This window comes from Tachyglossus aculeatus, chromosome X2, assembly GCF_015852505.1.
Source record: "Tachyglossus aculeatus isolate mTacAcu1 chromosome X2, mTacAcu1.pri, whole genome shotgun sequence".
Classification (NCBI taxonomy): Eukaryota; Metazoa; Chordata; class Mammalia; order Monotremata; family Tachyglossidae; genus Tachyglossus; species Tachyglossus aculeatus.
In genome coordinates this window covers 28,218,492-28,232,089 of record NC_052100.1, presented here as the reverse complement: position 1 = coordinate 28,232,089, position 13,598 = coordinate 28,218,492, and the positions used below count along the sequence as shown (strand labels likewise).

General features: G+C 42.5%; 1 protein-coding gene across 1 annotated transcript in view; it reads right to left on the bottom strand.

Annotated features, from left to right (window-relative positions):
- The window catches only part of CDKAL1 (CDK5 regulatory subunit associated protein 1 like 1), a 340,204-nt gene extending 330,824 nt beyond the window's left edge, over nt 1–9,380 (bottom strand). Inside the window, exons 1-3 of the mRNA XM_038770667.1 lie at nt 9,296–9,380; nt 3,976–4,023; nt 2,105–2,271 (exon numbers count right to left, since the gene is read on the bottom strand). Of these exons, the coding sequence (XP_038626595.1) occupies nt 2,105–2,271 (167 nt within the window). The 5' untranslated portion in view covers nt 3,976–4,023; nt 9,296–9,380. The remainder of the gene's footprint in view (nt 1–2,104; nt 2,272–3,975; nt 4,024–9,295) is intronic.
- Nucleotides 9,381–13,598: the final 4,218 nt, after the last annotated feature.

Here is a 13,598-nt window from a genome sequence, read left to right as displayed (position 1 = left end):
CTAGACTGTGAGCCCGCTGTCGGGTAGGGACCGTCTCTATACGTTGCCAACTTGGACTTCCCAAGCACTTAGTACAGTGCTCTGCACACAGTAAGCGCTCAATAAATACGACTGAACGAATGAATATTTATTCTAATTATTTTATTTTGTTAATACGTTTTGTTTTGTTGTCTGCCTCCCCCTTCTAGACTGTGAGCCCGCTGTTGGGTAGGGACCATCTCTATACGTTGCCGACTTGGACTTCCCAAGCGCTTAGTACAGTGCTCTGCACACAGTAAGCGCTCAATAAATACGATTGAGTGAATGAATATTTATTCTAATTATTTTATTTTGTTAATACATTTTGTTTTGTTGTCTGCCTCCCCCTTCTAGACTGTGAGCCCGCTGTCGGGTAGGGACCGTCTCTATACGTTGCCGACTTGGACTTCCCAAGCGCTTAGTACAGTGCTCTGCACACAGTAAGCGCTCAATATGATTGAATGAATGTTTATTCTAATTATCTTATTTTGTTAATACGTTTTGTTTTGTTCTCTGTCTCCCCCTTCTAGACTGTGAGCCCACTGTCGGGTAGGGACCGTCTCTAGATGTTGCCGACTTGGACTTCCCAAGCGCTTAGTACAGTGCTCTGCACACAGTAAGCGCTCAATAAATACGACTGAGTGAATGAATATTTATTCTAGTTATTTTACTTTGTTAATACGTTTTGTTTTGTTGTCTGCCTCCCCCTTCTAGACTGTGAGCCCGCTGTCGGGTAGGGACCGTCTCTAGATGGTGCCAACTTGGACTTCCCAAGCGCTTAGTAGCACTGTACTCGGGCTTTGGAGTCCGAGGTCATGGGTTCAAATCCCGGCCCCGCCAACTGTCAGCTGTGTGACTTTTGGGCAAGTCACTTCACTTCTCTGTGCCTCAGTTCCGTCATCTGTCAAATGGGGATGAAGACTGTGAGACCCCTGTGGGACAACCTGATCACCTCGTAACCTCCCCAGCACTTAGAACAGTGCTTTGCACACAGTAAGCGCTTAATAAATGCCATTATCACTATTATTTGCATATAGTTAGCGCTTAATAAATGTCATTATCATTATTATTTGCATATAGTCAGCGCTTAATAAATGCCATTATTATTTTTCCCCTTCTAGACTGTGAGCCCGCTGTCGGGTAGGGACCGTCTCTAAATGTTGCCAACTTGGACTTCCCAAGCGCTTAGTAGCACTGTACTCGGGCTCTGGAGTCCGAGGTCATGGGTTCAAATCCCGGCTCCGCCACTTGGCAGCTGTGTGACTTTGGGCAAGTCACTTCACTTCTCTGGGCCTCAGTTCCCTCATTTATAAAATGGGCCCCTGTGGGACAACCTGATCACCTTGTAACCTCCCCAGCGCTTAGAACAGTGCTTTGCACATAGTTAGCGCTTAATAAATGCCATCATCGTTATTATTTGCCTATAGTAAGCGCTTAATAAATGCCATTATCATTACTATCTGCATATAGTAAGCACTTAATAAATGCCATTATTATTATATTTATCCCCTTCTAGACTGTGAGCCCGCTGTTGGGTAGGGACCGTCTCTAGACGTTGCAGACTTGGACTTCCCAAGCGCTTAGCACAGTGCTCTGCACACAGTAAGCGCTCAATAAATACGATTGAATGAATGAATGAATGAATCTCCCTGACCGACAACAACCATTCCCCGAAACACCCTTTCGGCCAGGAATTATCAGACCGGGGCATCAAGGGGCCGGGCAGGAAAACATCAAGAAATCCCTAAATTCATTCATTCAGCTGCATTTACTGAGCGCTTACTGTGTGCAGAGCACTGTACTAAGCGCTTGGGAAGTCCAAGTCGGCAACATCTAGGGACGGTCCCTCCCCGACAGCGGGCTCACAGTCTAGAAGGGGGGGAGACGGGCGACCAAAGGAAACGGGTGGATCGGTGTCGAAACCGTCGGAAAAAATAGAATTAGAGCCATAATAAATATATGTATTCATTCGTTCCGTTGTATTTACTGAGCGCTGTGTGCAGAGCTATGTACTGAGCGCTCGGCCTATTTACTGAGCGCTCGGAGGGCACGATTCGGTAGAGACGGTCCCTCCGGAGCCGAGTACCTGTCGCTCGGTGGGTGGTCTTCGTCCCGGGAGGATTTCTGCGCGTTTCGCTTCCGCGCCCGGGGGACGACGGCTCTTCGGGGCCCGCGCCGCCGGGGAGGCTCCGGGCTTTCCCCGGACACCATGTCCTCGATGTCGTCCAGCACGGAGTCGCAGGCCGCCGGCATCTGTCCCATGCCCGGGCCCGACGAGGGAAGGGGGAGAGGAGGGGAGAGACGGCGGCCACGGGGTTAGCGCCCAGAATAATCAGAATATTCATCATCATCATAATGATAATGTCGGTATTTGTTAAGCGCTTACTATGTGCCAAGCACTGTTCTAAGCGCTGGGGGGGGGGATACAAAGTCATCAGGTTGTCCCATGTGGGGCTCACAGTCTTCATCCCCATTTTAATAATAATAATGTTGGTATTTGTTAAGCCCTTATTAAGTGCCAAGCACTGTTCTAAGCGCTGGGGGGGAATACAAGGAAATCAGGTTATCCCACATGGGGCTCACAGTCTTAATCCCCATTTTATTAATAATAATAATAATAATAATAATTAATAATGTTGGTATTTGTTAAGCGCTTACTAGATGCCAAGCACTGTTCTAAGTGCTGGGGGGGATACAAAGTCATCAGGTTGCCCCATGTGGGGCTCACAGTCTTCATCCCCATTTTAATAACCATAATAATAATAATAATAATGTTGGTATTTGTTAAGTGCTTACTATATGCCAAGTACTGTTCTAAGTGCTGGGGGGGATACAAAGTCATCAGGTTGTCCCATGTGGGGCTCACAGTCTTCATCTCCATTTTAATAATAATAATGTTGGTATTTGTTAAGCGCTTACTATATGCCAAGCACTGTTCTAAGCGCTGGGGGGGATACAAAGTCATCAGGTTGTCCCATGTGGGGCTCACAGTCTTCATCCCCATTTTAATAATAATAATAATAATAATAATGTTGGTATTTGTTAAGTGCTTACTATATGCCAAGCACTGTTCTAAGTGCTGGGGGGGATAAAAGTAATCAGGTTGTCCCATGTGGGGCTCACAGTCTTAATCCCCATTTTATTAATAATAATAATAATATTAAGCACTTACTATATGCCAAGCACTGTTCTAAGCGCTGGGGGGGATATAAAGTCATCAGGTTGCCCCATGTGGGGCTCACAGTCTTCATCCCCATTTAAATAATAATAATAATAATCTGGGTATTTGTTAAGCGCTTACTATGTGCCAAGCACTGTTCTAAGCACTGGGGGGGATACAAGGAAATCAGGTTATCTCACGTGGGGCTCACAGTCTTAATCTCCATTTTATTAATAATAATAATAATATTGGTATTTGTTAAGCGCTTACTATGTGCCAAGCACTGTTCTAAGCGCTGGGGGGAGATACAAGGTGATCAGGTTGTCCCACGGGGGGCTCAGTCTTAATCCCCACTTTATTATTATTGTAGTATTTGTTAAGTGCTTACTATGTGCCAAGCACTGTTCTAAGCACTGGGGAGGGATACAAGGTGATCAGGTTGTCCCACGGGGGGCTCAGTCTTAATCCCCATTTTATTATTATTGTAGTATTTGTTAAGCGCTTACTATGTGCCAAGCACTGTCCTAAGCGCTGGGGGGGAATACAAGGTGATCAGGTTGTCCCACGGGGGGCTCCCAGTCTTCACCCCCATTTTCCAGATGAGGGAACTGAGGGCCAGAGAAGTGAAGCGACTTGCCCAAGGTCACCCAGCTGACAAGTGGCGGAGGCGGAATTTGAACCCAGGACCTCCGACTCCCAAGCCCGGGCTCTTCCCGCTGAGCCTCCCCTTGTGTCCGAGCGATTGACTGGGGCTCCGGACGACAGATTCCAGTAATCCGTCGGGATCCAATCCGTACCTTGGGTTGCAGCACTTGGACGCTAAAGTCTTCTGGAATTCGGTCTCCCTGGGGGGAGAGAAAGGAAAAGGAAATAACATATTTTAAAATATAATACGTATAAAATCATCTCGCGAATCGCATGTATTAAATCTTATAAAAACACATAAAATAGATCAAGAAAATAACATGCAAAAAAGAAAATACGATAAAAGCTTAGTCCTTTTCCCCTTCGTCAGCTGTGGGACCTTGGGCAAGTCACGTCACTTCCCTGGGCCTCAGTTCCCTCATCTGGAAAATGGGGATGAAGCGGGCTCACCGTCTTACTCTATTTATTTATTTATTTATTTGGACATATTTATTTCTTTTATTTTGTTAATAGGTTTTGTTTCATTCTCCGTCTCCCCCTTCTAGCCTGTGAGCCCACTGTTGGGCAGGGACCGTCTCTATACGTTGCCAACTTGGACTTCCCAAGCGCTTAGTCCAGTGCTCTGCACACGGTAAGCGCTCAATAAGTACGACTGAATGAATGAATAATGTGTGCAGGACACTGTACTAAGCGCTTGGGAGAGGACAATATAAAAGACACACTCAGCGCCTACAAGGAGCTGACAGCCTCTTCATTCATTCAACTGTATTTATTGAGCGCTTACTGCGTGCTGGGCACTGTACTAAGCACTTGGGAGAGGATAATACAACAATATATCAGACACATACCCTGCCCACAACGAGCTGACAGCCTCTTCATTCATTCAACTGTATTTATTGAGCGCTTACTGCGTGCTGGGCACTGTACTAAGCGCTTGGAAAAGGACAATATAACAATATATCAGACACACTCCCCGCCTACAAGGAGCTGACAGCCTCTTCATTCAACTGTATTTATTGAGCGCTTACTGCAAGCAGGGCACTGTACTAAGCGCTTGGGAGAGGACAATATAACAATATATCAGACACATTCCCCGCCTACAAGGAGCTGACAGCCTCTTCATTCATTCAACTATTTATTGAGCACTTACTGCAAGCAGGGCACTGTACTAAGCGCTTGGGAGAGGACACTATCACAATATATCAGACACACTCCCCACCTACACGGAGCTGACAGCCTCTTCATTCAACTGTATTTATTGAGCGCTTACTGCAAGCAGGGCACTGTACTAAGCGCTTGGGAGAGGACACTATCACAATATATCAGACACATTCCCCGCCTACAAGGAGCTGACAGCCTCTTCGTTCATTCAACTGTATTTATTGAGCACTTACTGCGTACGGGGCACTGTACTAAGCGCTTGGGAGAGGACAACATAACAATATATCAGACACATTCCCCGCCTACAAAGAGCTGACAGCCTCTTCATTCATTCAACTGCATTTATTGAGCGCTTACTGCATGCAGGGCACTGTACTAAGCGCTTGGGAGAAGACAATATAACAATATATCGGACACACTCCCCGCCTACAAGGAGCTGACAGCCTCTTCATTCATTCAACTGTATTTATTGAGCGCTTACTGCATGCAGGGCACTGTACTAAGCGCTTGGGAGAGGACACTATCACAATATATCAGACACATTCCCCGCCTACAAGGAGCTGACAGCCTCTTCGTTCATTCAACTGTATTTATTGAGCGCTTACTGCGTGCAGGGCACTGTACTAAGCGCTTGGGAGAGGACAATATAACAATATATCAGACACACTCCCCACCTACAAGGAGCTGACAGCCTCTTCATTCAACTGTATTTATTGAGCGCTTACTGCAAGCAGGGCACTGTACTAAGCGCTTGGGAGAGGCCAATATAACAATATATCAGACACATTCCCCGCCTACAAGGAGCTGACAGCCTCTTCATTCATTCAACTGTATTTATTGAGCGCTTACTGCGTGCTGGGCACTGTACTAAGCGCTTGGGAAAGGACAATATAACAATATAAAAGACACACTCAGCGCCTACAAGGAGCTGACAGCCTCTTCATTCATTCAACTGTATTTATTGAGCGCTTACTGCGTGCAGGGCACTGTACTAAGCGCTTGGGAGAGGACACTATCACAATATATCAGACACACTCCCCGCCTACAAGGAGCTGACAGCCTCTTCATTCATTCAACTGTATTTATTGAGCGCTTACTGCGGGCAGGGCACTGTACTAAGCGCTCAACAGTATAACAGTTATCAGACCCATTCCAATCAATTGATCGCCTTTATTGAGCACCTAATGTGCAGAGCACTGTACTAAGCACTTGGAAGAGCGCAAGAAAACAGAGTCATCAGATCGGTACCAATCAATCACCTTTATTGAGCGCCTACTGTGTGCTGAGTGCTACAACGGGGGGGGGAGACACACTCCAATCAATCGATCGTGTTTATTGAGCACCTAATGTGCAGAGCACTGTACTAAGCGCTGGGGACAACACAGTAGAACAGAGCTATAAGACACTTTCCAATCCATCAATCGTACTTACTGAGCGCTCACTTTGGGCGGGGCACTGTACTAAACGCTGGGGAGAGCGCAGGTAACAGAGCTATCGGGCCCGTTCCAATCAATTTATTGCATTTATTGAACGCCGACTGTGTGCAGAGCACTGTACTAAGCGCTGGGGAGAGCCCAGTACAACAGAGCTATCAGAACCATTCCACTCAATTTATTGAGCACCTACAGTACGCTGAGCACTGTACTAAACGCTTGGTCAAGCAGAGTACAACAGAGCTATCACTTTCCAATCAATAGATCACACTTATTGGGCGCCTAATGTGCAGGGCACTGTACTAAGCACTGGGGAGAGCCCAGTACAACAGAGCTATCAGACCCGTTCCAATCAATTTATTGAGCGCCTACTGTGGGCTGAGCACTGTACTAAACGCTTGGTAAAGCAGAATACAACAGAGCTATCACTTTCCAAATCAATCGATCATACTTATTGAGCGCCTAATGCGCAGAGCACTGTACTAAGCGCTGGGGAGAGCCCAGTACAACAGAGCTATCAGAACCATTCCTCTCAATGTATTGAGCACCTACAGTAGGCTGAGCACTGTACTAAACGCTTGGTCAAGCAGAATACAACAGAGCGATCACTTTCTAATCAATCGATCATACTTATTGAGCACCTAATGCGCAGAGCACTGTACTAAGCGCTGGGGAGAGCCCAGTAGAACAGAGCTATCAGACCCGTTCCAATCAATTTATTGAGCACCTACTGTGGGCTGAGCACTGTACTAAACGCTTCGTTAAGCAGAATACAACAGAGCTATAACTTTCTAATCAATCGATCATACTTATTGAGCACCTAATGAGCAGAGCACTGTACTAAGCGCTGGGGAGAGCCCAGTAGAACAGAGCTATCAGACCCGTTCCAATCAATTTATTGAGCGCCTACTGTGGGCTGAGCACTGTACTAAACGCTTGGTAAAGCAGAATACAACAGAGCTATCACTTTCCAAATCAATCGATCATACTTATTGAGCGCCTAATGCGCAGAGCACTGTACTAAGCGCTGGGGAGAGCCCAGTAGAACAGAGCTATCAGACCCGTTCCAATCAATTTATTGAGCGCCTACTGTGGGCTGAGCACTGTACTAAACGCTTAGTAATGCAGAATGCAACAGAGCTATCACTTTCCAATCAACCGATCATACCTATTGAGCGCCTAATGCGCAGAGCACTGTACTAAGCGCTTGGGAGAGTGCAAAACCGTTCCAATCAATTTATTGCTTTTATTGAGCACCTACTGCGTACTAAGCGCCACCACGGGGGGGGGGGAGGCCCGTTCCAACACTTAGAACAGTGCCTGGCACATAGTAAGTGCTTATCACATCATTATCAATTATAAATTATTACATTTTATCATTATTAATTATTGCAATTATTCGGAATAGTTATGATCATAGCGAATAATGAATTAATTGACATTATTAATTACTGCCGTTGCTAATCGATCTCATTTCTGCGGCGCTCAGTGCGTGCCGAGCACTGTACTAAGCGCTGGGGAGAGCGCAAAACCGTTCCAATCAATTTAGTGCATTTATTGAGCGCCTACTGCGTACTGAGCGCCACCACGGGGGGGGGGGGTGGGGGGAGACCCGTTCCAACGCTTAGAACAGTGCCTGGAGCATAGTAAGCGCTCATCACACTACTCATTATAAATCACCCTATTTTATTATTATGAATTATTGTAACGATTCAAAATAATTATGATCATTGGGGATGAGTTGATTAATATTATTGATCATTATTAATAATCAATATTATTAATGCTTATTAATAATACTAATCATCATTATTGATCGCTAATCGACCGCATTTCTGGAGCGCTCAGTATGTGCAGGGCACTGTACTAAGCGCCACACTACTAATAAATCATTCTATTTTATTATTATGAATTATTGTAATGATTCAAAATAATTAGGATCACTGGGGGTAATGAGTTAGTTAATATGATTGATTATTATTAATAATCAATATTATTAATACTTAATGATAGTAATTATCATTATTGATCGCTAATCGATCGCGTTTCTGGAGCGCTCAGTATGTGCAGGGCACTGTACTAAGCGCCACACTACTCATTATAAATCATTCTATTTTACTATTATGAATTATTGTAATGATTCAAAGTATTATGATCACTGGGGGTAATGAGTTAGTTGATATGATTGATTATTATTAATAATCAATGTTATGAATACTTATTGATATTAATTATCGTTATGGATCGCTAATCGATCGCGTTTCTGGAGCGCTCAGTATGTGCAGGGCACTGTACTAAGCGCCACACTACTAATTATAAATCATTCTATTTTATTATTATGAGTTATTGTAATGATTCAAAATAATTATGATCATTACTGTAATGATTCAAAATAATTATGATCATTGGGGACAACGAGTTAGTCAATATTATTGATTATTAATAATCAATATTATTAATACTTATTTATAAAATCAATTATCATTATTGATCGCTAATCGATCGCGTTTCTGGAGCGCTCAGCATGTGCAGGGCACTGTACTAAGCGCCACACTACTCATTATAAATCATTCTATTTTATTATTATGAATTATTGTAATGATTCAAAATGATTACGATCGCTGGGGATAATGAGTTGATTAATATTATTGATTATTCTTAATAATCAATGTTATTAATACTTATTAATATTAATTATCATTATTGACCGCTAATCGATCGCATTTCTGGAGCGCTCAGTATGTGCAGGACACTGTACTAAGCGCTGGGGAGGGCAGGCTGGGACTGGGCGCTGTACTGAGCGCCCCGGCCGGTGGGTGGCTTGGGCTGGCCGCTGGGGGGCGCCCCCTGCACGTTCAGGCCGGCGGGGGTTACTTACTGAGCGCCCGGCGCGGAGCACTGTGCTGAGCGCCGCAGGGAGAGGGGCAGGCGGCTACAGCGCGCGCTTCGCCTACAGCGCGCTTCTGCTACAGCGCGCCCGGCCCAACCGTCCTTACCCGCCCGCCGCGGCACATGGGCGCCGCCATGACACTTCCGGGGCACGCACGCACGCACGCACCGACGAACGCACGCACGTCGCCGTCCTCGTGGGGGGGGGGGGGGCCCGTCTGGGCATGCGCGCCGGGCTCCCGCGGCGAAGGGGCGCCGACTGAGCATGCGCGCCAGGCTCCCGACGCGGAGTGGCGTCGACTGAGCATGCGCGCCAAGATCGCAACGCGGACGGGCGTCGACTGAGCATGCGCGCCAGGCTCCCGACGCGCAGGGGCGCCGACTGAGCATGCGCACGAACTCCCCAGGCGAAAGGGCATCTTCTGAGCATGCGCGCCGGGCTCCCGAGGCGGGGGGCAACTGCGCATGCGCGCGCGGCCCTTCTTCCCACGCCCTGGGAGTTTCTTGGCCGCGTTGTAGGGAAATAATAATAATAATGATGATGATGATATTTGTTAAGCGCTTACTATGTTCGCAATCTTCATCCCCTTTATAATCATAATAATAAATAAATAACTATAGTGATGATTAATATGGCATTTAATAATGATATTGATAATTTTGGTATGTTAAGCACTTACTATGTTCGCAATCTTCATCCCCTTGATAATCATAATAATAAATAAATAATAAATATAATGATAATGGTTAATATGGCATTTAATAATGATACTAATAATTTTGGTATGTTAAGCACTTACTATGTTCGCAATCTTCATCCCCTTTATAATCATAATACATAAATAATATAATGATAATGATTAATATGGCATTTAATAATGATACTAATAATTTTGGTATTTGTTAAGCGCTTACTACGTTTGCAATCTTCATCCCCTTTAGAATAATAATAAATAAATAATAAATATGATAATTAATAATGAATATAGCATTTAATACTACTACTAATTTTGGTACTTGTTAAGCTATTACTATGCTCGCAATCGTCATACCCTTTATAGTCATAATAATAAATAAATAATAAATATAATAATGATTAATAATGAATATGGCATTTAATGATAATACTAATAATTTTGGTATTTGTTAAGCACTTAGTATGTTAGCAATCTTCATCCCCTTTATAATCATACTAATAAATGAATGACAAATATAATTAATGAATATGGTGTTTAATAATAATACTAATAATTTTGGTATTTGTTAAGTGCTTACTATGTTCGCAATCTTCATCCCCTTTATAATCATAATAATAAATAGAATAATAATTAAAAAATGTGGCATTTAATAATACCAACACTTTTGGTATTTGTTAAGCACTTACTATGTTCGCAATCTTCATCCCTTTATAATCATAATAATAAATAAGTAGTAAATGTAATTAATAAATAAATATGGCCTTTAATAATAATACTAATAATTTTGGTATTTGTTAAGCACTTAACATGTTCACAATCTTCATCCCCTTTATAATCATAATAAATAATAAATATAATAAATATGGCATTTAATAATACTAATAAAATTTTGGTATTTGTTAAGCACTATGTGCCAAGCACTGTTCTAAGCACTGGGGGGGGGGAATACAGGGTGATCAGGTTGTCCTATGTGGGGCTCACAGTCTTATTCCCCATTTTACAGATGAGATAACTGAGGCCCAGAAAAGTGAAGTGACTTACCCGTGGCTCAGTGGCAAGAGCCCGGGCTTTGGAGTCAGAGGTCATGGGTTCAAATCCCGACTCTGCCACTTGTCAGCTGTGAGGCTTTGGGCAAGTCACTTCACTTCTCTGGGCCTCAGTTCCCTCATCTGGAAAATGAGGGTGAAGACTGGGCCGCCTGTGGGGCAACCTCATCACCTTGTAACCTCCCCAGCGCTTAGCACATAGTAAGCGCTTGACAAACCCCATCATTATATTATTATAAAATGAGGATGAAGACTGTGAGCCCCACATGGGACAACCTCATCACCTTGTAGCCTCCCCAGCGCTTAGCACATAGTAAGCGCTTGACAAATCCCATCATTATATTATTAAAAAATGAGGATGAAGACTGTGAGCCCCACATGGGACAACCTGATCACCCTAGGACAACCTTGTAGCCACCCTAGCACTTAGAACAGTGCTTTGCACATAGTAAGCGCCTAATAAATGCCATCATTATTATCATTATTATTATTATTACCCAAGGTCACACGGGAGTCTGGCTTTGTTCCTGACAATTCTCTTGGTTAAAAACCTGATTACCCTGTATCTACTACCCCAGCGCTTAGCACAGTGTTTGGCAGATAGTAAGCACTCAATACCATAATAATAATAGTAATTAATAATAATAATTAATAAAAGACATCTTCATTAAGTCTTTATTTCACAGAGAGTTCAGCCACAAGGGGTCAGACGTCTTCATCCCTTCAGGATCTTGATAAGCCTAATTGATTGGATTTTTATTTTATTTTTATAATAAGCATTTGAGTGATTATTATGCAGCGAGCACTGTACTAAGCACTTGGGAGATAGATGGGCCTGATTGACTGGATTTTTTATTTTATGGCATTTGAGAGCTTATTATGCAGCGAGCGCTGTACTAAGCGCTTGGGAGATAGATGGGCCTGATTGACTGGATTTTTTATTTTATGGCATTTGAGAGCTTATTATGCAGCGAGCACTGTACTAAGCACTTGGGAGAGGAAGTAAGCAGGATCCCCGCTCCCTAGGATTTGACAATGGAGCAAGAGAAGAGGCATTAAAATAAATCACAGTTAGGGGTATGTTCCCCACTGCCGCGGGGTGGTGGTAATAACTATTATTATATATATTGTTATATATCATATATAACATAATAATTATTCATTACAACAATAATGATATATAACCACCATATATATAATGCATAGAATATAAAATTATATATAATTATGATTAGTATAAGAACATATAATAATTATCATCACCACCCCCCAGCACTTGGGTACACATATATATAATATATAGTATAAATAATGTATAATATATAAATGATATGTAATATATAAATAAAATCTGTATGATACGTACTATATAATAGCATATGCAATTATATAATATTATCTAATTATTAGTCATTCATTCATTCATATTTATTGAGCACTTACTGTATGCAGAGCACTGTACTAAGCGCTTGGGAAGTACAGGTTGGCAACTTATAGAGACGGTCCCTATCCAACAGTGGGCTCACCGTCTGGTCGGTAATGATATTAATATATTATCGATATGCTGTGAATATAATGTATAATATAGTGTGATAATATAATAATAATGATGGTATTTGTTAAGAGCTTACTATGTGCCAAGCACTGTTCTAAGCGCCAGGGTAGATGCAAAGTAATCAGGTTCTCCCACGAAGGGACCACAGTCTTCATCCCCATTTTACAGATGAGGTAACTGAGGCACAGAGAAGTGAAGTGACTTGTCCAAGGTCACACAGGGGATAAGTGGTGGAGCCGGGATTAGATGTCACTTCATTCTGTAGTTCCCAGGCACTTAATACAGAGTTCCACATCAAGAACGTGATCAAAACATTACTAACTACTAAAGCCTACTTTGGCAATGAAAATATTAAGAACTTATGTTAATCCATAAAACCAGTTTCATTTCACAGCAGTGGCAGATCATGTTTTAAAGAAATTTGTTTTTGTGGGGGGGACTAAACTTTGTTTAAAAAAAAAATGAAACAATTTGCAGAGAAGGTGTTAATTCAGGCAACTCCTAAAACCAACTTTGTTAAAAAAAAAATGAAACAATTTGCAGAGAAGATGTTAATTCAGGCCAACTCCTAGAACCAACTTTGTTAAAAAAAAAAAAAAGAAAATTTGCAGAGATGTTAATTCAGACTAACTCCTAAAACCAACTTCGTTAAAAAAAAAATGAAACAATTTGCAGAGATGATGTTAATTCAGACTAACTCCTAAAACCAACTTTGTAAAAAATGAAACAATTTGCAGAGATGTTAATTCAGACTAATTCCTAAAACCAACTTTGTAAAAAATGAAACAATTTGCTGAGAAGATGTTAATTCAGACTAACCCCTAAAACCAACTTTGTAAAAAATGAAACAATTTGCAGAGAAGATGTTAATTCAGACTAACTCCTAAAACCAACTTTGTAAAAAATGAAACAATTTGCAGAGAAGATGTTAACTCAGACTAACTCCTAAAACCAACTTTGTTAAAAAAAAAAAATGAAACAATTTGCAGAGAT